Source organism: Artemia sp. Qi Xiang Cuo, chromosome 16 (genome assembly GCF_049724085.1).
Source record: "Artemia sp. Qi Xiang Cuo chromosome 16, ASM4972408v1, whole genome shotgun sequence".
NCBI classification, from domain to species: Eukaryota; Metazoa; Arthropoda; class Branchiopoda; order Anostraca; family Artemiidae; genus Artemia; species Artemia sp. Qi Xiang Cuo.
The window spans coordinates 17839462-17865455 of NC_142809.1; the positions used below are offsets into that span (position 1 = coordinate 17839462).

General features: G+C 34.6%; 1 protein-coding gene across 1 annotated transcript in view; it reads left to right on the top strand.

The window, feature by feature from the left end:
- The first annotated feature begins 1443 nt into the window (after positions 1–1443).
- The window catches only part of LOC148942641 (uncharacterized), a 36836-nt gene continuing 12285 nt past the window's right edge, over positions 1444–25994 (top strand). The window contains exons 1-7 of the mRNA XM_089102211.1: positions 1444–1546; positions 2232–2338; positions 4252–4498; positions 7235–7376; positions 15279–15403; positions 19329–19548; positions 23014–23108. Of these exons, the coding sequence (XP_088958337.1) occupies positions 1468–1546; positions 2232–2338; positions 4252–4498; positions 7235–7376; positions 15279–15403; positions 19329–19548; positions 23014–23108 (1015 nt within the window). The 5' untranslated portion in view covers positions 1444–1467. The remainder of the gene's footprint in view (positions 1547–2231; positions 2339–4251; positions 4499–7234; positions 7377–15278; positions 15404–19328; positions 19549–23013; positions 23109–25994) is intronic.

Here is a 25994-nt window from a genome sequence, read left to right on the forward strand (position 1 = left end):
GAGCACATTCTTCGGCATAAGAAGACTGAAGCTAACCTTAAATTCAATTTGACACATTTTTATGTTTCTTTAAATGTTTTCTGGGTATTCACACTATTATTTCTTCTTCCCTGTATGCTGAATTGTGGCTGGGGAAGGGTTCCTGAACCGCTGCATTAGCATTTTTAAGTATCAAATTGTCTGTTGTACAATTGATTTCTAGATATTTCTTAAATTGATCTTGAGTTGGCAATGCAGTCAGAATATTTTTAGGTTGAATTCTTGGAAATTACACAAATGCTACGTGGACACATAAGATTAATTGTCTGTGCTTTTTTATTTCATAATTAAAAATCGTTTTGAAAGACCATCCTGCTGTTTTTGCGTTTTCTTTTAATGCGTTGACTAAAAATATTTATACAAAGAACCAGGGGTGTTAACTCACAAGATTGTGGGAGGATGATAATATTATTGTTTTTTCGTTGTTGTTTTTTTCAATCAAAAAGAAAAAGGGTATTTTTCCATGAATGTACGAAAAACACGAATTTTCCAAAATCTGGCCTTGATAGTTTTCCTGGGTATTCAAACGATCATGTCTTCTTCCATATGGGCTGATACTATTGCACTGATGATTAGAAAAAAACAGATAGGTGAAAAGATGGAAGAGATTAGAAACGATGAGATAGGAAGATGAAGGATTGTCGCTGAAGAAGTGTTCCTAAACCACTGCAGTAGACAGTAGGTGATTCAGAGAATTTTGGAGAGGAAAAAAGAATAAAGAAATAATTGGCCGTTTTCTATCTCTCAAAAAAGAAATGCTGATTTTTTGCTTTCCTTGTTGAGACGAAAAAGGTAAAAGTTCCTTTTTTCTTATTACTGTTATTTTCCCTTGCTTTCTTATTTTATATATTACCCAATTATACTTGTAATTATTGAAAAAAAAACTGCAAAAATTCAGTAAAAACATTAAGAATAAATGCTGGCTTCTATGGAATCCTCCTCCCTGAGCGGTTGCTCACTTTCTGCCACTTGGTGGGGTCGAAGTGCCGCAGAGTTCCGTCACGTTTGGCATGCTTTCAACATACTTGGTATTTGCCACCTGTTTTCGTGGTTTCTAAAATTTGGCAACCCTGGCGTTGGTGCAGTTTCGTATAGTTTTCATTTATGTTTAAAGGAATGTGTCGTACCACAGAAATTACGTTAAGTAGAACAGGTCCAAAATATGGTAATGAACACGAAAATTTGACTAATGGAAGGATTTAAATTTGGAACCTCTTATTAATTAGTAACTACATCATTAGTCAATTGATTAGAAACACCTTAAGCGAGATGGGAAGTGTGTTTTAAAATACAGTTATACATCTGTTATATTATATTTTTCAATTAGGAAAATTAAACAGATGTTTAGAAGTACTAATTAATTATAAAGATTAACAGGATCCAAATATCTCACTTCATCTGTGATTTAGTTTTTTCTCCACCTTTGAAATGTTAACTCTTGGCATAGCCTTAGCGTTCATGGGCTTTACTATCGCTAGCAAAACAGCCTCAGAATTGAGGCAAAAAGGTAGGACGTTTTCCGTGACAGGGGGGGTGCTATTAAAAAAAGCAGAGCTGGGGTCATTTCTTAACGTAGTTTTAAAAGATATACTTTTTGTTTTTCATAGTGTCAAACAACATGTTCTTAGTCTTATTTTTAACCATTAAAATAAGTATAATTGTAAACCACGTTTTGAAATAAGAGTAAAACACTTCTTGAAATTTCCCACTTATACAGGGACATCATTTCGTCTGAATTTTTTTTTTTTTTTTTTTTTTTTTTTTTTTTTTTTTTTTTTGTAAGAGTGACCAGATAAGCCTTTTTAAGGCAAGAGGGCCATGACTGTGAAACCCGCTAACTTTGCTTTATCCGTAAAAATGGTTCCCTTTTTATGTTTTTTACATTATATTTTTAAATTAAGGGGATCTGTGGTGCTCTGAACCTTCACTAAACGAGTTTCTACCCATAAAGGTGTAAGCTGAACTGGTTTCTGGTTACTATAAAACACCAGAATTTTATAACAGTATATTAAAAGCTAGAAAATTGGTCTTTTTCTTCAAACCTGACGTTTTTGTACAAGCGCGTGAAGTTTTTCACGTTTTGATTTTTCTTTATTTTATAGTAAACAAGATGACAGGATGTGGTCCTACATACTTTGAGGGGTAACTTAGTTGCTGTTGTACTAATGAATGTTGTTTTTGTATATTGACAGAATGCGGCGGGTTTTTTGATGGTGCAAAAACAAGATCAGGAATCATTGAATCGCCCGGTTATCCTCATCAATATCCTGTGGGGGTTAGCTGCCAATGGAGGATTACAGTAAGTATCATTTTGTGTCTTTTGTTTTTCTAGAGCTACTTCTTCTAACAAATATTGAAATTAGTAAAATGGTAGTGGGTGCTGTTCTTTCACCCTTGGAAGATCAAATGAAGATAGGAAGTGCTATAACCTCGTCATATTCTTGTAAAAGAAAAGGACCATTCTTTCCTGACAGGTTTTTTATTCCGAAGTTCTGTACCCTTGTTCAAAGCAAGGATATAAGCAGGAGAGGGGGGCTTCATCCGGCCAGCCCAAAAAATTCTTGCGTACGCGTATTGTGCTAAGTTTCTGTGGTTTAATTCTTTCAATAGGCAGAAAACATTATGTCTCAATTCCGATTAAAGTACAGCAAAAAATTCCTAAACCCTTAATTCCCAAACATAATAATAGAAGAAGATGATTTGGAAGAACGTCATTAAAATTTTAGCATCCAGAGAATATACAAATGGGTGCTAGGCGTATTCCCCGGAAAAATCCCCCCGCTGAAAATTTCCACCAAAAATCCCCCCCGCGGTAAATTCCCTCCACACAATTGAGGACCCAGAGGGAAAGTGTGACAAATAAAAACAACGAAGAACAGAAGGAATTTAGGAATATTCTACCTATATTCCAAAATTGAGGCAAAATCGCCTAAATTCCAAACATATATTCTAATGTTGTATATTCCAAAATATTCTAGGGCTATTTAACCGACTCAAATATTTTACCGACTGGCTGAAAGCATTGGGAGGGGCGTTCCCCTTGTTTCCATATGTGAAATTTCTGCGGACAACTATAGTAAATGATATCTGACTATTTCAACTATTTAGTGGGGCCAATTCACAAGAATGTTGGGGGAAGGGGGCAAAATGCATTTTCAAAATCTAGTAGGGAGGGCTACTTTTTTTTCAGTGAAAGTAAAAAAAAAGGTATTCTTTTATGAAAATACTAAAAAAAAGGAATTTTTTTGAAATCTAGGAGGGCAAGTGTCATTCCAATTGCCACCATTCTCTGTTGTTGTTATTGTTATTATTTATTACTTGTATTGATTATTAATTTATTTCCGATGCTGATTCCAAATATATTAACAATCCTGTCTATTAATTTATCAATTGTCGTTTGTAAAAAAAAAAGTGTATTCTTGCCCTCCTCCAAATGTTAAAGATTATTTTGCATGGTTTCGGTACAATAGAATTGTCGTGTCTTATAATTTGGATCTTTTTAAATTTTCCAAATTTAACTTTAACTTTAAGGTTTATTTAACTTTAAGAGGTTTGGGCGAAAAAATACCTTGTAATGAATAGTTTTAGAAAAAAAAGGTTCTAAACAGGTGTCTTGTTATTTACTTGCTAACAACCTTTTATTTCATCGGTGGCTCATTAGCTGTTGAAGCTATTTTAGGTTAAACAGATTTTGTGAACTATTAAAAATGTAAAGAAGAACTAGCTTGAATTTGACATCACTCGAGGAACGTCCACAATAAAGATTGTATCCAGGGAAATGGGGGTTGATCCCCTGTCCCCCGAAATGTTTTTTCAACTTGTAAAAAAAGATATAATAAAAATGCGCATAAACAAATTTATGTTGCGTTTTTAAAGTTTTTATTATACCCCCCCCCCCCTAACAAGAATCCTGGATGTAGCCTTGTTCAAAATGCTATCATTTAAAGGAATTCATAGGATATAAATGAACTCTCGGTCATGGCCTGGTAGCTGTCACATCACCTAAGGGAAAGTGCTTCTGGGTCTAGGACTCATAAAATCCCTTTTACGTTTATTTTGTTCAAAAACACTTAGTTTCCACACAGTAGACAAATTGTTCTGTTTTGATACAGAACCTAAACAAATATCCTTCCTTCTTTCCGAAAATTATTAGGCGTATACACCTGCCCTAGCATATTTATTATATTTCTTTTAAAAATTGAGTTTTTCCAGGCTCCTAAAGGTCAAAAAGTTCTTCTCAAAATGATCGATTTTGATATTGCCAACAGCAAAGATTGCAGCAGTGACAGTCTGCTAGTTAGTGACTCAGGCGACGAAACACTAGAAGATGCAGTAAAGCTCTGCGGAAGCTCAGCACCAGAGAATATCACAAGCCTGCAAGAAGCTTTGGTTCTAAATTTTACGTCAAATAAACACGATTCTTGTCGGGGTTTCAAAGCAGAATTCCGAGTTCTTGAAGGTAAGCAAGGACGCGAAGTTTCTTTCTTCAGTTTCTCAAGAACAATCAAATCCACTACTACTGCGACTAAAAATAGCTCACTGCATGATCAAACCGCCTGAAACCAGCTGCTCAGGTGGCTTTTTCCGTTTTGACTTTAATCCTTTCATAATTTTGTTGCTGTTGTTTGTTTTTTTTGTTTTTTTTTGACGCTAAAGTGCAAACTTGGCTCATTTGGGCTTGTCATGGCCGTTTTTCATTAATAAATCTTATCTCTTACACAATTCTTATCAATTTATTCAAAGTCTCGCTCTTTACCTACTTCTAGGAAGTTCTAATTTCATTAAAATGAGCCCTTATGACCTCTTCCTACGGCAATTAGGGACGATCTACTTTTTGTTTGACCCTAGACAGATGGTCAAAAAGCATAATTTTCGGCAATCTGTCATTCTTTATCCGTAAAACGTGGCCTAACACGCCTAACCTTTCTTTTATTATAGACCTAGAAAGCGGGATATAAATAAAAAGCAATAAAATTAAGCACAGAAATTCGCTTTCAGTTGCTATATGATATAACCTTTGAAGTATTTACTACGAACTGTTAAAGCTAATATTTTTTTTTACATTGATAAATGAATAACATGTTAAACCTCTCCACATTTCCCGTCGAATATTTAACCCTTGATAATGATTGGATGCCCTTATATCGGGGCCACCTCTAGATTCGTATTTTTAGAAAGGTTGTACCATGAGGTTTTTACTTAGTTACCCTTGGACTTCCGCAGGGTTTTAGTCTATTCACATCAACTAATGAGATCATTCAATAGTTTAAAGATCTCTCGTATTCAGATAATACCCAAGTTTCCCATTGGTATTTAAATTTAGTGTAACACAATGATGCAAACCATGAAAAACGCGTATTGTGATCCGCATTGGTTATATTTTTAATGTAAAAAAAATAAGTAACGTTGTATTAATCGCAACAAAATTTAGAAAATCTATTTACCTTTTGTTATTACCTTTTGGTAATGCTCTATCTACTTACATCTTCCGTTGACATTCCATTGTGCTATCAATTTTACAACTTTGCTTGAGAATCAGCGTTGTCAATGCAGTACAGTTGTACCCTTTTCGGTACAATCTATAGATCCTGGTATAATGTGGCACATTTGGACATTCTTTAGTACAATCTAAACTTTCTGTTACAGTTCGGTTCATTTTCGTCCTATTCGCCAGGTCAAGTTTCGCTCTTTCGAAATTTTGTTGCGATTAATACAATGTTACTTACTATTTAAACTCCTCCGTTTAGCTCTTAGGGAAATAAGTAAGAGAAAGGGGATATTTCGTCGTACACAAACTCAACACAAAAACAAATCTACATGAATTTCAGAATAATCCTCATACGACAAAACAGCTCTTAGATTCAGTTCCTGAGATAGGGTGAAGATGTGAGCGAAAAAAAGGATGCTTGCTTTTCAGTTTATATCAGCACTTTTGCTGGTAAAACGGAAACTGAGGTAGAAAGCTCCAACTGTCCCAGAAAAATCTTTTGTGCTACAATTTGGTCAGAAAAGTGGTACACTTTGTCTCCAAGAATTGGCAACACTGTTGAGAAACTGGCTTAATCAAAGATTTCGTAGTAACGAGCTGTAAGTTAGGAGCGACTCCTCCCGATATTAACCGAAACTCTACGTAAAACCGGAATTTTGATGACAATAGATATATCAAAAGAATTGGCATTTTATCCTGATTCCAAATAAATAAAATTCATTAAGTGTAATGTTACCCATCAAATGTTACGAGCCTGAGAAAATTTGCGCGATTTTCGAAAAAGGAGTAAACACCCCAAAAATTCAAGCAATCTTGAAGAAAATTACCCCATCAGCTTCAACAGATCAGAGAACTCTATTGTGGAGATTTCCAACTCGCATCTGCAAAAATGGGAAGTTTTTTTGTTTTTTTTTGCTAGAAGCATACAGACATTTTTCGGGGGCCAGATTTTCCATCGGAGGAATTCTCCGTGAGGAAGGAGGTTTTAGGGGGTGAACCTTCCAGGGGAAATTTTACATTTGGGTAATGTGCCAGAATTCCTATGCAGAGTTCCTTTTATTTGTCTCAATTTCTCTTTGACGATTCAATTTTACATGTGCAGATGTTCAGGAAAATTGTCCAGGGGAAATCTTGAGTGGGATTGGAATTGTCTGGGTGATTTTTCCGTGACGGAGGATTTTAATCCCCCTTTTTAATCAGAATAATTTGGGAACTCCTGAAACAAATGCTGCTGACTGTTGAATTGGAACAAGAAGCTTTTTTGAAGCATTAAAAAACTTTAGCGTGAATAGTGAGGGGTTGGAGAGGAGGCATTTCCCCTCCCCTCATATGCGTAATAATTTCTGTTCGTTATGAGTTTTAATGCTGCTCCTTACTTTCAGTTTTGAAAACTTTTTTTTATTTAATTCTTTGTTAAGTGGTTAGACTTTGTTATTCTCTGCTTTACTGTATAATGTTTATTTTGATATTTTTTCAATATTTTATGTTTGTTATTTTTTCTATGCTTTACTGGGTAGACATTATTATTCTTTGTCATGCCTTTTATTATGCTTTGTTATGCTTTACTGGCCATACATTATTATTCTTTGTTATGCTTTGCATTATGCTTTGTTATGCTTTACTGGACATCCATTAATATTCTTTGTTATGCTTTACTGGCTTTTCCTTGGGTTGTTACCATTTTGACTTAATTTTTCTTCTGTTTAGAAATTCTAACATGTGGTGACTCATCACCTTCATTGGATTTCTATATAACAAGCCCTAACTATCCAGAAACTGCACCAGAGGAACGATCAGAATGTGAAGTCAACATTGAACATGACTGTGAAGTTGAGATATGCCAAGTTCGGTAAGAATCACAACGAAAAATTAATATATTGCATCAGTATCAACTTCAAATTACTAATATTAGAATTTTGAGACGAGTACCTTAAACTAGCATAAAAAGAATAAAATCGATAATATTACCAAGCAAAAAAATGAATAGATAATATATGTTTTGCATTGATGTAGTTTTAGGTTTAAATTGCCCCCTGTTTAGATTTGCTATGTGACAAAAATATTTACGTATTTTTTTTAAAAGCAAATTTTTAATTTCTAAAATTAATAAGATGCGTATCAAGCAAAAGTGTGTAAAAATGCATCAAGCATGGTGAAACTTTATAAAGTGTTGCGGGGACTACACCAAGCGTGGTGGAAATGTGCCAGCGGGGTGGAACCTCCGCGGCGGAACTGTGTAGTGCTCGGAGATTTTCAGCAGATGGCAGAATGTGAGCAACCTCTTGAAAGAATATTAAAAAAAATGGAACATAATAGAAAACAATCGGTTACAACGTCTTAAGCTTCAACTCCTTAAGTACAGTTCTGTGCTTATTTTCCAAGAATCTCTTAGTATATTTTAGATTGTTCCTGTTAGTCCACCGTTCTGTTGGCTAATTTTGTGAATAAAAACTATGAATTTTATGCCCGTGCCACGTTATAGTCACACTTGTCGATAAATCAAAATTACGCACGACTACAGCGCCAATTATGTTTGCCGTTTGTAATTTTTCGGGTTGAATATCCTTCAAATTTCAAGCATAAATTTCTTCACTGACCAATCAGAGTCAAGATTTAAGGTATAATTTTTAAAACTAGAAAAGATGGAAACTGAGAACAGCGGTTTTTCTATGTGGGAGAGTATTCTGACAAAAGTTAAGAAGACTTAGTATTAGTAGAGAATGGTTGGACACAAATTACTGTTGGTGCAAACTCTTTAAACTAATTTCTTGCAATTTTAATTTTTTGCTTTTTAAATACAAATGTGACGCTAAAATCAAGAAAATTGCCTTGTCATGATATTTGACTTTCTTTATCGATAGATGTGACTATGATGTGGCACGGGCATTAGTCATAAGAAGTCATAAGAATATGTCATACGTCATATGACTCATGGTCTTATGACCATGAGTCATACTCATGGTTCACACAGATGTTCACACATGAGACAAATTTGCTTGACATGGCAATTTAGCTACCGACTCAAGCAATTCTAATCGCTTTGACAAGCAATTTATTGAGTTGAAAAACACAACTTTAAGCGACAAATATGTGGTTTTTCTGCAGCAGCTATGTAACAGCTAACAGCTAACAGCTATGTAACAGCTAACAGCTATGCAGCAGCTAACAACAGCAGCAGCTATGTAAGATTTTGTTCTGTTTAAGTCTTATTTTAAACAACAGGAACTGCCGTAATAGAGACAATTGCACTAGAACAAAACCCAGTAGGCTATAATATCCAAGTTTTATTCCAATTTTTTTTGAATTGTGCAATAGCCAGGAAAACTAGTCATTAATTTTATTTGTATCTATTTTTTTTCTTATTGACTTTTGATTAAGTTTTGACTCATTTTATTTATGTATTTTGTACAATGAATTAGGTTTGACGTAAAGGTCTAATTCTTTCGATATAATTAATGTGTATTAGTGCTATTTGTCACGTAAAATTCAAATTCGGCAACCATAATGTGAAAGAAATTTTTATATTCTATTCTGTTGTATAATGGTTCATTGATACAATTTTTGAACGTTGCCTGTTGTAGCTATTTTTTTCTGAGTGCTTAGAGATAGTGTTAAGAATTATTGGCCAAGGTATGAAGCTATTAATTAAATACGTTCAAAAGCCATTTTAAACTTTCATTTGTGCCTAGCTTATCAATGAAAAAATTAGTCAATCATCTGAATTTATATCATAGGCAGCGCAACAGCGCTGCCTAAGTTAAGAGCGATATGGGCACAATATATTATTTATTTATTTTTTGATTTTACGCCAGGGCACTTTGAATCGAAGGACTTGTCGTAGAAACTTCAAAAAGGGCTCATTCGATTGGATAGTAAAAGGGCTCGTGCCGTTTTAAATAGTCTAAAGTGACTGGAGGGCAACTAACCCCCCTCCCATGCCCACTCTTCCCTCAGACACATCCAATAAAAATTTCGAGATAGCCAATTTGTTCAACGTAGTTGAAAGACCCGGAAATTATATATTTGAAGATGAACCCCCCCCCCCCCCCACACACACACACACAGCACTCAGGGTAAGGGTTGTAAGTTACGCCTTAGGGGCAATTAATGTTTATATAGAAAGGGTGATCGTATAAACATTGGAGGGGGCTCATTGGATTGCTAATCAGAAGTTTTAGTTCCCTTTTTGAGAGTCAGAGTGATCGGACATCTGATTGAAATTTTGAGATGGCCATTTGCTGCTGTAGAAACTTCAAAAAAGGCTTATTCGATTAGATATTAAAAGCGCTAATACCCTTTTTAATAGTCAAAAGTGATTGGAGGGCAACTAACCCCTCTCCCACGCCCACAATTTCCCAAACACATCCAATCAAAAATTTTGAGATAGCCATTTTGTTCAACGTGAAAGTTCCGGAAATTATATCTTTGAGGAAGACACCCCCCCCCCCCACAGCCCTCAGGGCAAGGGTTATAAGTTATGCCCTGGGGGCATATAAGGTATATATAGAAAAGGTGATCGTAAAACTCCGGAATGGGCTCATTGGATTGGAAATCAGATTTTTAAGTGCCCTTTTTTTAAAGATCAGAGTGATCAGAGGGTTGATCCCCCCCCACGCATCGTATTTTCCCGAAATGAATCTGATATAAATTTTGAGATGGCCATTTGTTGTTGTAGAAACTTCAAAAAGAGCTCATTCAATTGGAAATTGAAAGGGTTAGTGCTCTTTTTAAAAGTCGAAAGTGATTGGAGTGCAACTAATTCCCACCCACGCCCACCATTTCCTCAAACACATCCAATCAAAGTTTTGATATAGCCATTTTGTTCAAAGTAGTTGAAAGGTCCGGAAATTATGTCTTTAAAGATGACAACCCCCTACAGCCGTCAGTTGTAAGTTATGCCCTTGCGGATATATAGAACGGGTGATCGTATACACTTCAGAGGGGGCTCATTGGATTGGCAGTCAGAAGTTCTAGTCTCCTTTTTAAGATTAAGAGTGATCGGAGGGTGGATACCCCCCCCCCCACACACATAATATTTTACCGAATTGCATCAGATAGAAATTTTGAGATGGACGTTTGTTGACTTAGAAACTTAGAACTTGAATGAAAATTGAAAGGGAGTGTGCCCTTTTTAATAGTCAAAAGTGACTGAAGGGCAGCTAACCCCCCTCCCTCGCCCACCATTTCCCCAAACACATCCAATCAAAATTCTGAGATATTCATTTTGTTAAACGTAATTGAAAGTACTGGAAATTAGGTCTTTGCGGATGACCCCCCCCCCCACAGCCCTCAGGGCAAGGTAAGTTATGCCCTGGGGCATATAAGGCATATATATATATATATATATATATATATATATATATATATATATATATATATATATATATATATATATATATATATATATATATATATATATATATATATATATATATATATATATATATATATATATATATATATATATATATATATATATATATATATATATATATATATGTATATATGTATATATATATATATATATATATAAAAGGTTGATCGTATAAGCTTCGGAGGGAGCTCGTTGGATTGGTAATCAGAAGCTCTAGTGCCCTGTTTAAGATTCAGAGTGATCAGAGGTTGGATACCCCCCCCCCCAAACCTCGTATTTTCCCGTAATGCATCTGATAGAAATTTTGATATGGCCATTTGTTGTCGTAAAAACTTCGAAAAAGGCTCATTCGATTGGAAATTGAAAGGGCTAGTGCCCTTTTTATTAGTCAAAAGTGATTGGAGGGCAACAGGCCCCCTCCCACGCCCATCGATTCCCAAAACACATCCAATCAAAACTTTTGAGATAGCCAGTTTGTTCAGTGTAGTTGAAAAGACTGGAAATTATGTCTTTGACAACCCCGATACCTTCTCAAGACCAGAACATAATGCGCACTTAACTGAAGAAAAATGGCTATGGATTGTTAGTTTAGTATACAAATACTGATATATGTTCCTTAAAGTTTTAACAATTTTTAATTTATTAAAGTTAAAAAAGTTAAGACATTTTAAACGTATTTTGTTTATTTAAATCATAAAATAAGTAACCGAGTCAAACTCAGAACGAGCAAAAATTAACATGAGTAGGGCTGACAATCCCCAAGCCTTCTCAAGACCAGAACATAATTTGCAGTTTACTAAAAATAAAATACATTTAAAATGTTTGCACTTTGTGTTTACTTGTTTAAAATGTTTTTACTAGATATGAAGGGGGAAGTCCTCGCCCATGCACTCCAATTAAAGCGGGAGTATCTAGTGCCCTTTTTAAGAATAACAAGATATTGGAGGGCAAGCAGCCCTTCTTTCAAGCCCATTCATTTTCCAAACACATCCAGTAAAAATTTTGAGACAGCCATTTAGTTCAGCATAGTAGAACGGTCCAGCAACTATGTCCTTAGGGATATTAGGCATTTCAACCCCATGCCTAATGATTGACTGGGGGTATTAAGTTGAAACTTTTGGGGATACTACTAATACTACTTCTGCTCTTACAATTTAAATAAATAAAAAGAGTGTAAGTGTATCAAGATTGTCAAAGAGCATAGATAGAATCTTTTGGGAATGATATTTAGTTTTATTTTTCAGGTCAACTTCAGAAGCTATAAATTAAACTAAAAAATGCTGTTTGTGTCCGGGTTAAAAATTGCTGAAAAAGTTTCTCCAGCGTACAAATAGCAACCCATACTATGGATTCTTATAGAATAAAACTGAAAAGATATACAGTAATTTTTTTTCCATGAACAAGACTATGTCAATAAAAAATGAACAGAAATTAATTTAAAAAACTGCTTCCATGAGACAAGTTTTTGAAAGAAAAGTAGTAAAGAGCTCCATCAAGCCAAGAATGAGCAAAAATAAAGTCAAATAAACTTCCAAGTGTAAAACTATCACAAATTACTATCCATAAATAAATGAAACTTAAAACGAACAGAAATTACAATAAATAGCCGAGTCAAACTCAAAACGAGCAAAAATTAACATGAGTAGGGCTGATAATCCTTATGCCTTTTCAAGACAAGAACACAATTTAAGCTTTACTGAAAATGAAATACGTTTGAAATGTTTTCACCTTCATAAATGAAAATGTATACTCATAAATGAAAAATTATCAAAAACTAACGAGGAAATGTCAGTATATGTCAATTTAACTGACAATCCATGGAATCCACGGTCATTAGTTTGTTTGTTTTTTCACGCGTGCGTGATAACATAATTATTAATTTGTTAATATTAGAGATAATCATTGCATTAATCTGTATTGAAATAATTAGCAATAATCAGCGTAAAAACTTGAATATCCTAAAAGTTGACAATTAAATATCAGCATTAAAAACAAAAGCAGTGTAAGCAATACAACTTAACTGGTTTTGTGGAAAACGTTTTCGACGGATTTTGTAAAAAAAAAAAATAACAAAGTTTGGCTGTGAATGAATCAATGAGCAAGGGGGTTGTTTTAAAACATCTACTCACACGCTCAAATAGTCGAAATTGCACTTGGGTCAAACATATCCAAAGATTAAAAATAACACGGTTAATAGGTACGTATAGTCATACTGAACGCTTAGAAGTCTAATATTCAGGCAAATTATTCTAATCTATCCTAAAATGTAAATTGCGGTCAGTGAATGTATTGTGGTTATCGTGTCAGCTAAAACAAAACGAACATTTGTTTTTTTTTAAATTGATTTGGAATAAATAGAATAATCGTTTTATAAATAATGTTTGGAACTGTAGAAGTATAATAAATAAAGAATGACAATGAAAACTATACACACAATATTGTTCCTTGCAAGAAAAAATTTGGTAACCATAAACCCGTTTAGAGAAAACTGATCTTAAAGTTCTAATCGAGTGCTCCTACAATTAGAACAAAAGCAAATATTAATTTGAAATTTTTTAGACCAAGATTTAATATTTATCATACTATAAACAGAAAAAAAAATAACGAAACGGAAATAAACACGGTTCTAGACTTGTTTTGACCCAAAGAGGGAAATATGACAGCTCTGTAGTAAAGGGGCAGCGAACAGTGTCCAAAATATCCCTTCCTCCTCCCCAAGGCCGTACCCAGGATTTTTTTCGGAAGGGGTTTTACTCGATGATTTGTTTTTTCTTTTTTTTTGGGGGGGGGGGGGGTAAACAAAAAAAAAAAAAAACGGATGAAAAATTTGTTTATATCCATTTTGTTACGTTTTTACGAGTAAAAAAAAACATTTCGAGAGGGGTTCAAACCCCCCTAACCCTCCCTCTGGGTACGGCCTTGCTCTTCCCTACTATAAGCTTTATTTATACCCAATGTGCATAAAATATATATGGAAATAGGTATGTAAGTAGGATGAAAAAATGAACGAAGAGCTCCTTTACTTGTGTATAATTTTGCTTTTATAATGGGAGGTTGAAGGGAGGGTAAAATGGGTTTTTTAGACGTTTTTTTTTAATTTGCGAATGAAAATCTTAGGATTATAAAAAGGCTCCATAATATCACTTTAAGTGGCTGCAGATATTTAGAATAAACTTAAAAATAGAGATTAGGGGGGACAGCTCCCCTCTGACTATGGACCCTCTAAATATGGACTAACACATTTGGTCTAAACACGATATAAGGGTGTTGATCCGTTGGTAGCTTCCTCGTTTTTGTGGGAGCATTTGTTTTATTGTTTTTTTTCCTTGTTGCACTAACATTTTCTAATATTGTGGCAGTATTGCAGCTATTTCTTGGACAAGAAAATCTTAAATCCTTACTAGTCAAGCACTGTTACGGTTTTCCTGCTGAATTATCCTTTTTAAGGTTAAACGTGCTGGTGCTGTGGACAGTGTATGGAAAGGGGCCGGGTTCTTTTGAGAGGGTTTAAAGTTGCACTTCACCGCCCTTGGTGGCCACTATTTAGGCATCCGTAGTAGGATATCTCGGTCCATTGGTCAACAACTTTTCAGTTCTGGGGATAGTTCTGGTATTATAGATGCTGTAACTGCTAAATTATAGACACATTACAGAAATCTCCTGCAAGAATTTAGAGGCTTTGCTAAATTTCGGCACCAGTTTAATCTTTTTTAAAGAAATTGAATAATTTTTATGATAAAGGTAAAAAATTGGACACCCGGTGTTTTATTAGGTTAAACAACAACTTTCCATGCAATGTACTTATTATATGTTTATTGCATATTTATTAATTATATTTATATATAATGTGTATTTATTTATTGTATGTATTATATATTTAGAAATACTTATTGATATACATTCCTTGTGTATATATTATAATATATTATGAATATTCAAATGTTCTAAAAATAAAATGTTCAGTGTCAATTTTGACTATACAGAAGTCACTAAACTTTAGTTTTAACAGCAGCCGTTAATGAAGGGCTTTTTTTCATATTTTTAAGAAACCCCATATCCTTTCAGCACAGTGACGAAAAGGTTAAAAAAAGCAAAAAAAAAACTAATTTTAACTTTAGATGTCCCCTGGCTGCACTGGACGCACTTAAATCACAAATACTACAAACACAAAAAAAAACGGGGTTTCCCTTACTGAAAGGCATCCTCACCTCTGAGGATGTCTAGTCCTTGCCGTTTCTTAATCCTTTTTCTATTTGTGTCCCATTTCAAAGAAACAACAATAAATACCAATCCAAAAATTTTACTGCCATAACTTGCTTTTATAAGAGTATTATGTGAAGTGTACTTAATCTTAATAATACAACATATATTTTTTAGGTTGGATTTCGAAGAGTTCCAAATTCAGCCACCTGTTTGGGGTGATTGCCAGTATGACCAGTTTTACGTGACCGGAAATGGAGGGAAGCTGCCAACACTTTGCGGTGTAAATAACGGATCTCATAGTAAGTCTGTAAATCAGCCATTTCTCATCCGTTTTTTCAAAGTGACACAATCAGGGTTGCCATGGACGTTACGTTCGTAAAATTTTTGTTACGCTTCAAACAGAAAGTTACTATAGGCCTTTTCTGATAACATTCGTGGTCAAGATTGTTGACCAAAAATCTGTTCTGGCGAGACATTGTTGATCTGGAATCGTGTTCTAGTGACCAACAAAGGTTTTGTTGATCAACATTGTGGGTGAAGACGAATAACAATTGAAATCGTTGTTTGTCAGACTTGTTGGCGGCCAAAGTTAAGCAGGAAATTTCAAGGATGAATATAAGGGGATTTTTTTTTTTTTTTTTTTTTTTTTTTTTTTTTTTTGTTCTTACAATTTTAGAAGAGAACAAAAACGATTAATTTGCCATAAAGATTGTTATATTGATTATTGATTTAATCTCTTACCTAATATGAGACATAAAAAGGTGCTGTTTTTAATCACCCATCTCCTTTCCCTCCAAAGGACACTGAAGAAATGTGTTGTATTTAATAGAAACTTTCAGAATTCAATCAGAGAGTGAAAAGGTCCGTGAGCAGTGAAAATTGCAGGAGTAAACAGGGGTTTAATTGAAATATTAAAAAAACATTTAACTGATTTTAAAAATATTGTCGTTCATTTCCAACAATTTTGTCTTCTCATGAAAATTATTATTTATCCACACGTTTTGATAAACAAATCTGTTCCCGCAATTATTGACAACATCAATAGGCAAGAAAAGGCCTATTGACGATGAAGTTCTGTAAATGTTAAGTTTATGCTAGGTTTTCCCAAAAACGTTTTTCATTTTTAAATCAATCTACCTTTTCCATGAAATATCACTGCTTTTGGTTTAGTCATAAATGAAGTATTTTCTTATTCATTGCATCTTCAATAATTGTGACGCTGAAAAAAATGTAATATTTTGTTCAGTCATAAAAGTGCACAAGGAAGGAATAAGCTGAAGTAAGAAAGAACTAACTAATAATAAAAAAAACTTGGAAAATACAAGGTATTTTGGAAATAATAGATTATAAGTAAGATAGGCAAAGCAGTAATACTTGAATGAGAGTGAAGTTAATTTTTATCTTTGACGAAAACCCGATACTGCAAAAATTGTTTTACTAAATTAAGAAAATGTATTTCCAGGCATTTATCTTTTACGGGATTTCAGAATCACTTCCAGCTTCACTGCGTGCCCCCTCCTCCTCCAACCCTACAATGCTTGTATATGCCCATAGGTTATAAAAACATTTACGTTATTTTTTCTTCATTATGGCATTAGAAACAACTTTTAAGGTGAAATAAGTACAGAAAAATATTACTATCTTTGCACTTTGCTGGCTGGTTTTGAATGGGTGCCAACCAAAGAATGTTTTTCGGGGGAGGGAGGCTTAAATATATTTGAAGGGGGTCTAGCTTTTCAGACCTGGATAATAGATGGCAGTATTATCTTGGAAAGTAGTTGAGATAGGTGAATGAAACTTACGGAACTAGATCAAAAGGCTGAATGATGCCCTGGCTATATATGTCCTCTACTTCCCCCTCTAAAGGGCACTGAAGTTTGAAAACCCTGGACAATCTTTGTGTCCTAGAAATTAAATCTTCAGAAGCAGATGTACAGCCCTAATGACGCACAGGTTTAATGATTTTAGCGTCTTACCTGGACTCAATCCCGATTTATAAAGTTTCGGTAATTTGTAATACAATTTCTTAAATTTGAAAAAAAAGACCTTGCAATAGCTTAAAACCCTATCGAGGCAAGGGTGTATCCATGATTTTTGCTGGGTTGGGGGGGGGGAGGGTATTTTCTTTCTTGGGTGGGAGGCTACCAAAAAAAAACTTTAAAAACGCATCAAAGATTTGCTTATATGCATTTTGTTACGTTTTTACGAGTCAAAAAAATCCCCCCCCTCCTGTTTACGGCATCGGGCTAACGTCACAGGAATTGTATTTTCAAAACTTATAGCCAAAGACAAAGAGACTAAAAACCCCATATTGAGGCGAAAGTTTTGTCAAATTTAGATAAGTCCCGTCGTCTATTATCTATATTGTGTGCAATCCTCTAAGCCAGAGAAATAAGGAACGGGTAGAAATAGTAGATTGGAAACACCTCCCTGTGTATATTTTGGACCCTGGATTCATTCCATAAATGTTTCTCTCCCTGACTCAACTGCTGTCCAAGATAGCTGACCGTGGAAAGCAATTTTTCATGTCAAACATTACAAGAAAGTTACATTTTATTAGCTTGGGCATTATAAAAATTTTTCGCATTGTGGCAACCCTGGACATGAGATAAACAAAACGTAATTTTGTATGATTTCTTTTAGACGATTGCTGGAAAATACAATCATTCTATTTCAAGTATTCTTTCGTGAGATTAGATTGTAGTATTGTCAGTTATGCTCCATTTAAAAAAAAACATAATTGTTCAATCTTGACTAATGTATTGACCTCATTAATCGACACAACTGAGAAATTTGTCCAACTAACCTTTTCCATTTGTATTCAGACTTAGGGATTATTTTACAACCGGTAACTTAGACGGTTCCTGTGCCATGTCAAGCGTGTTTAATTCTTGAAAAAAAAATAAATAAAAGCAGGGTCCCATCTAAATTATCACTTTGATATCCATCTTTAAGCCCAAAGATCCGTGACAAGGGTTAGTTTAGACAATATTTTCATTATGTTCAATTTTGAGTTTCAATCAGCAAAACTCTATATCAGCTTTTTATTTTTGATTCCACAGCAACTAACTACATTATAAGTTGCAACTTACTGATGTCGAAATACAAACAAGCAGGAAAGTAAAACGTTTTGTTTGTATAAGATACAAACTTTCCTTTAAGCGAAATTTTTCATTTTGGTTTCCACACATAGGCTTTTATCACTCATATAAGTGGCCTGTCCTTTCCAAATCATATCTCTTTCTAGAGGAATATTTGTAAATAATTTATTTTCTGAATATTTCAGTCTTTTGCCTGCCTTTTAGTTTGAAAAACCAAAAACATAATTTGTGAAAACTCTCTAAAAGGAATAGCATTCAGCACAAACCCTCGAAGAGTATGTTGTTTTCTTACGAGAAATACCAACTAAAGAAACGACTTCAGTAGATTTCCGTTTCTAATTTTTGTTTTTATCTTTTTATTGATTTCCTCAATTTATTTATTATTTTTTATATTTTTACACAATATATAAATTATCTATATAATGTATATAATCATATATTATATTTATTATATAATAAAATATAATGTAATTATATAATATTTATATATATGCTGCGCCATAAGTTTAGGAAAAACAAAGGTTTTGCAATGCGTACCACAACTTTCCAATATGCATATTAAATTTTTCTGTGACATTGATGCATATCTTTCTATATCTAAAAATATAAGATATAGAAAAATTTCAGTATTTAAAGATACCTTTACAAAGAAACGCCTTACATTAGATACCTATACATTAGAAGAGGCATCAGAAATGAATTTTTAATTGCAGTTTCTATAGCTGAATAGGTAAAGCAGGGAAACACTTTTGTTGATTTATTTCTTGTAGACGGCCATAAGGTTTATTGATTTGATTAAACATCTTCTTCCAGCTCTCAAGGCCTTGGGGGCTCATAAGCACATTCTTCTGTTGGTTGTTGATTTTTTATGGCATAAGTATCAAAAAGTGCAAGCCCTGTCTCCTTGTGATTCGAGTCGAGAGCGGACATAAATTAAGTGTGGTGTTCCACAAGGTACCAATCTCTAATTTGTTAGTATATTTAGAAACGTAGACTTTCTTGCACTGTTTTTCAAATTTTCAGGGAGGGAGGGGTTTCAGATCAATTCGCTATAAACTCTTTTCACTGCAGCAGATTTTTCGATGCGGATGTAAATTGGTTGTTTCAAGTTAATTTTTTTCAGTGTACCTATCAGTAGAGGGAAGGTCGAAGACAACGCTGACGTTTATGCTAGATCAGCTTCAAAGGAGCTTTTACAACTGTTGGGACACCTATCATGTGTTTGGAACTGACGGCAGTAATGCACCTCCGGTTGGGATTGCCAGAAATGCAGAACGGTTTATGCCAACCCAGCCCCAAATGGCTTACCCAGTAAACGTGACCGTTGCGCTGGCGAATTATATGTAAGTCTCACTTTGATTAATATTTGTCTCACTGTTGCGATAACCATATAAAGTGTGTGCTTTCATATTTTATGGTTATTCAACTGTTTTTGATCTGTTCCACCTTGACAAAAAATTCCAGCAAAATATTAATTTTTAAGATGGGAACTATCAGATTGTATTTTATAGCCATAGGCTATAGTTTGCATGTTTTTGTACATACTATGCATAGAAAAATGTGTTTTTTAGTTGTGTCTCTGTACCTGTCAAGAAAAAAAAAACGTTTGAAATTTTTTTTTTTAAATATCACAAAAATGCGCAAATTAAATTCATTTGGAGCTGTTTGGAGGTTGTGAGATAGTTTGAATTTTCTACTCTGTCACAAGCTCCTTCCTACGTCCCTATCCCCGAGAAAGGAACCCTGCTTTTATGGCCTCATAATCGGTGTCAGAACTTTCATGAATTTACCTGACCAAAACCGTGACTGCAAACAGCGCTAGCGCCCCTCGAGGAAACAATGGCCTAGTAAACGGAATAGCGTTGTGCTCCTTTGATAAAGGACAATTCTTTTGGGTATTGTTTGTTTTAGTGGGCTTCTCTGAAGTGAAAAACCTCTTTCTAGCCATGATGTTTATAATATGTTGCCCCCTCATTGTAGCATACCATTTTCAGGCCTGAATACTTCATCAGTCACAGGTAATAGCCTTGAGATTTCTTGTGCAGGATGTCGACTCTTGTTGTTAAGAGAGCATCGCCAAGTAAGGTCCCAGGAGCTTCAAGCTGTCCAGTTCTAAGCCGGCCTAAACACATTGTGTAGACTTGAAAAGGAATTATTGGCCCCTGACCTGCACTGGTTGAACCCGTTGCTGTCCATTAATTTCAATAGCTTAAATAACATGAAAATTACGTCATGAAAAGTTACGACGTTGGAAGAAAATTGTCATAGTGACATTTCAAACGCCAAATTCAAACGTTTAGAACTAGACTTGTTAGAAGTTTCAAAATAAACTATAGCCCAGCAAACGACACAGCATTTGCACTGTATTCTGATTGATAATTCTTCTAGGTTTTGTTTGTTTTGGTAGGCTGTTTTGGACTGATAAACATCCTCCTAACTGAGCTATCAATTACGGGCTAACTCTCCATTGTAATATAATGTTTGCAGGCATGAATGAACCAGAAGTAACAGGCTTGAGATTGCTTGCGCAGGACGTCGACTCAGTTGATAGAAGAGCATCGCAAGGTGTGGAAAACCATGTTGTTACTAAAATGGGCCAAGAACTGTAAAAAAAACTCTATTCAACTCCTGGTCTCAAGGACTTCTTGTTGCCGGGTTCTAAGCTGGCTTAAGCGCTTAGTTTTGACTTTAGAAGATGAATTAGGTCCTTATCTGCACTGGTGGGACCCACTGCTTTTTCTGAGGTCATAACAATTTCAGGGATTTAAGTAATACGAAAACTGCAAATTAGAGCTTTACAATGTCAAAAAGAACCGTCGTATTGACATTTAGATTTACGAATTCAGACATTTTGAACTGGACTTAATAGGAGTTTCAAAAACACATATCCCAGGAGTAAAAAAACATGCAATTAGGTGATATAGAATTTATTCACTCATGGAGGAAGAATGGGGTGCATAGCCAGGAGGAGGGCTTATGATAAATAAGAAGGCTTCTAAATATTGCTTCGGTTGGGAAGGTATTAATATTAGAATTTTAGTTGCTCATTTAACGACTAAAAAGTTCAAGGTATCAGTAGTTTTAGTATATACCCCGTGTAGAACCCGCGGCTGGAGATGGCAGTTGCACAGAGGAATTTAAATCACAGTTAAAGGAACAAATAGACAGGATCTCAGGTAGAGATAATGTTTTTTTATTATCGGATGTTAATGGCCAGGCTGGTAGGAATTGGGATAGATGGTATCCTAGCCTAGGTACATTTGGCGTAAGAAGACAAAATAGCAAAGGTTATAGACTGCTGCAATTTTGTAGATATAAAATCTAGTTATAACCAAGACAGTATTGGGTCATAAAATGACCTATGAGTTAACAAGGTACTCACATGATGTGAATACGGCCAACTTCATTAATTATGTTATTGTAGATCGAAGGCTGGCAGGATCCATACAAAACACTAGGGTATATAGGAGTGTTGTCATTGATGTTAAAAGTAAAGATCACCATCTAGTTGTGCCAAAACGTAATCTAAAGCTGAAATTTAGGAAGGGTAACTACCTTCCGGGAAGTTAAGTTGTTGGTAGACTCCGGAACGAGAATTTCAGAGAAACTTTCCAGGAACAGTTGAATATGAAATTCGAACGTCTAAAACTTGACATATATATATATATATATATATATATATATATATATATATATATATATATATATATATATATATATATATATATATATATATATATATATATATATATATATATATATATACTTTGTGATTCTGTCCAAAACAGTAATAATAATTTTAGTCCTGGCTGGAGAGCTGACCTTTTCCGGAAAAAAAAAATTCACAAGAGGCTCATAGTTGCAGGTGGGGCCGTCGTTAAAACCACAAACTACTACATGCAGTACTACAACTCACTGCAGCACCAAGCCGCCTGAGGCCAACACAGCTCCGCACGGTCCTCATCCATCCTCATCTATTCAAAGCCTCCCTATTTACACCCTCCCATTAAGTTCTCATTTTCCTTAAATCTTAACACACAACATCCTCCCATCCCAACTGGGGACAACCTCCTTTTCGTTTGGCCCTAGACTGTTGGCCGAAAAGGAAAATCTTTGGCATGTATGCAAATCCTGGTTGTCTACCTACTACTAAGAGCTGCAACCAAACTATGAACAATGTAGCTCCTATAATATACTAACTTATCATTGTCTGCGGCACTTCGTTTTAATATCAATAGCATAGGGTGAGGGGGTTAGTTTTTCAAACTAAGGCTTGATGAGGCTTTGGTAATGACTTAAATACGGATTAAAATTGTGAAGATTTTTTTTTAACTTTTTGAAGCTTTCGAAAGACCACGGATGATATCTACGTGTTCTGGTATTTTGATACTTAATGTTCGTCCCGCTGTCTTGAGGATGATTTTTGAGAATATTTGTGATGTGATTGAAAGGCCCATTTTTTGTGGATTGCTAAGAAACCATTGCCTGAGAAGCTGTGACTTATGATGCCCTTTATTTGCCTTTAATGGCTATCTCTTGTGCCCAAGTGTTGGCGTTCCTTGTGTTTTTTTTTCTAGTGGCTCCTTGATTTTATAAATAAAGCTCCTTAACTTAAAAAAAAAGTCAAGGGCCGTTAGGAGGAATAATTCCGAAAAATAAGATAAATCTGCCAAGAGATATCAATAGAAATTGCGATTATTGGAGAAAATTGCACGTTCAAGGAAATTATAATAAGTATATTAGCTATGCAGAGCTACTGGAGTATCCTTTTAAAAAAAATAATAAAATTGATCACATGCTATTTTTAGCCCAGCGAAAAGGACAACGTTTCCTGAAAGAAGAGCCTGGAAAATACATGTCAACCAAATCCCTTGCGATTGTGTTGAGACTAAAGTGCCAAGAGGTAAGCTAATTCACAGTCATTACAGGGTGACGAACGTTTTGAGCGCTATTTTGAGCCAGTACGCTTGCGTACTGTCAATGCGCATATGCATGTATGACGGGCATTAGAATCATTGCCACAACCAGAAGGACCGTGACATTGGTTTGATTGGATGAAAGTAACCGTATGGCATCATCTTCAATTAATCAGAGGCCTTTTCCACTGATGTAAAGTTATTGAAAGGGAAGATAATTTTCTAGCAGTTTTTTCTGAGCTAACAATGTTTGTTACAACGGCAGAAAAATAGATTTAATTAAAAGGTAACTTAATGTATTAAATGAAGTAACGTGGGGTAATTTAAAGTGTTACATACAAGGTACAACCTTATTTTAAAGTGAGTTGCAAGCTACCAATGGCCAAATTCACGTTTCAGGTGAAAAAAAGTGAGTAAGTCTAGCTAGTTTTTAAAGATGATTTAAATTTTGTGCTTTATAATTTGTCAATCCTAAGATGCCTAAAAGTCAATTAAGACGTTCGATTAAGAAAGGAGTTAATTAAGTTCTAGTTAGGTCTTAATTAAATAATTAAGTCAATTAAGAATGGAAAAGCCATACTTTACCTAATGTACATTCTTAACCCGTGGCCAAAATTAGTGGCCAAGACTATATTAAACTTTTGACATATTTTGTTTGATTTCTAGTATAAAAAAGAGTAAGCGGGCAGAATTCAGCCCCCTTCTGTGGTCGATCCAAAGAACGGCCTTATAGTATTTAAAAAGGAATATTTAATGCCATGTTGTGGTAAAGTGTCTTTGTTGAAATGGTTAGGCCAAGAATTTTAATCGGGGAAGAGTTATGACACCTCAAACTCAAAATTTGTTCTTTTTTATTGAAATTGTTACCACATTGTTATTTAAAAAGGAATATTTAATGCCATGTTGTGGTAAAGTGTCTTTGTTGAAATGGTTAGGCCAAGAATTTTAATCGGGGAAGAGTTATGACACCTGAAACTCAAAATTTCTTCTTTTTTATGGAAATTGTTACCACATTGTTATTTAAAAAGGAATATTTAATGCCATGTTGTGGTAAAGTGTCTTTGTTGAAATGGTTAGGCCAAGAATTTTAATCGGGGAAGAGTTATGACACCTCAAACACAAAATATATTCTTTTTTATGTAAATTGTTACAACATTGTTATTTAAAATGGAATATTTAATGCCATGTTGTGGTAAAGTGTCTTTGTTGAAATGGTTAGGCCAAGAATTTTAATCGGGGAAGAGTTATGACACCTGAAACTCAAAATTTCTTCTTTTTTATGGAAATTGTTACCACATTGTTATTTAAAAAGGAATATTTTATGCCATTTTGTGGTAAAGTGTCTTTGTTGAAATGGTTAGGCCAAGAATTTTAATCGGGGAAGAGTTATGACACCTCAAACTCAAAATATCTACTTTTTTATGGAAATTGTTAACACATTGTTATTTAAATATTAATATATAATGACATGTTGTGGTAAAGTGTCTTTGTTGAAATGGTTAGGCCAAGAATTTTAATCGGGGAAGAGTTATGACACCTCAAACTCAAAATTTCTTCTTTTTTATGGAAATTGTTACCACATTGTTATTTAAAAAGGAATATTTTATGCCATTTTGTGGTAAAGTGTCTTTGTTGAAATGGTTAGGCCAAGAATTTTAATCGGGGTAGAGTTATGACACCTCAAACTCAAAATATCTAATTTTTTATTGAAATTTTTAACACATTGTTAATTAAATATTAATATATAATGACATGTTGTGGTAAAGTGTCTTTGTTGAAATGGTTAGGCCAAGAATTTTAATCGGGGAAGAGTTATGACACCTCAAACTCAAAATTTGTTCTTTTTTATGGAAATTGTTACCACATTGTTATTTCTATAATCTTAACTCTTGAACCCTAGGCGCTATCTTCTGGCTATTAAACTATCGAATGAAATTAAAGCCAGAACTCAACATTATCACAAACAGTTACAAAACTAGGTAAATATCTTGTAAATGTGGTATATAAGGATGAAATACAGGCCTACTTGTTGAAATATGAAATGCACACACTGTTCTACTTGCCAAAGTCTTCAGCAAACTTCTTGAGGTAGGATCACTTCAGCTATTGTAAGACAAGTTAGGGTGACAAGGGAGGGCATTTTAACACGGCTGTAGGGGAATAATCTACCCGGGTAGGAGTATCTCTTTTAGGATAAGTCGGCTCATTTGTTGGGTGCCACTGTTATGCATGACCCGGTAAAGTTTCAGTGCATGACCGCTTCTTGAAGGAAAATGTTGGTTCCTTATTTTATGCTCTTTTCAAAGACCAGGGTCACTTTTCAGACCCTAAACTAAAATCTTTCGAAATTATCACTTTGAGATCCTTCAGTGACATAATTGTAAATCAGACTCTCTATATTTTCTAGCGTCCATCACAAGCTACAATTGGGGCCTCCCAAAAAATTGGCGCCTCTGAAAGCCCACTTTTTAGACTTGGAAGGTTCGTTTGTGAGTGGATAAAGTATATATTTTAAAGGAAAGCCACGTAAATCTATTGAAGTATTGTAGTGACCCTAAAAAAAAGAAGATTGCTAAATACATAATAAGCCTAATAAGGTTGACTTAACTACTACAACTATTAACAACTCACCAAGGGCGTACCCCGGGGGGAGGTTTGGGGGGTTCAAACCCCCCCCCCTCCCCGAAAAAAAATCCTGGATACGGCCTTGCAACTCACCGCAGGACTTTAGTTCGACAATTAACTACAGTAATTACAGATTACTTTAATTCAACGATATTGTGATTTCCAAATTATTTTTTCGAAAAATGTACGCTCGGTTTAGGTTTAAAACTTCAACGGTCGCAGTACCTTTTTTTTAGCTATCTCTAACT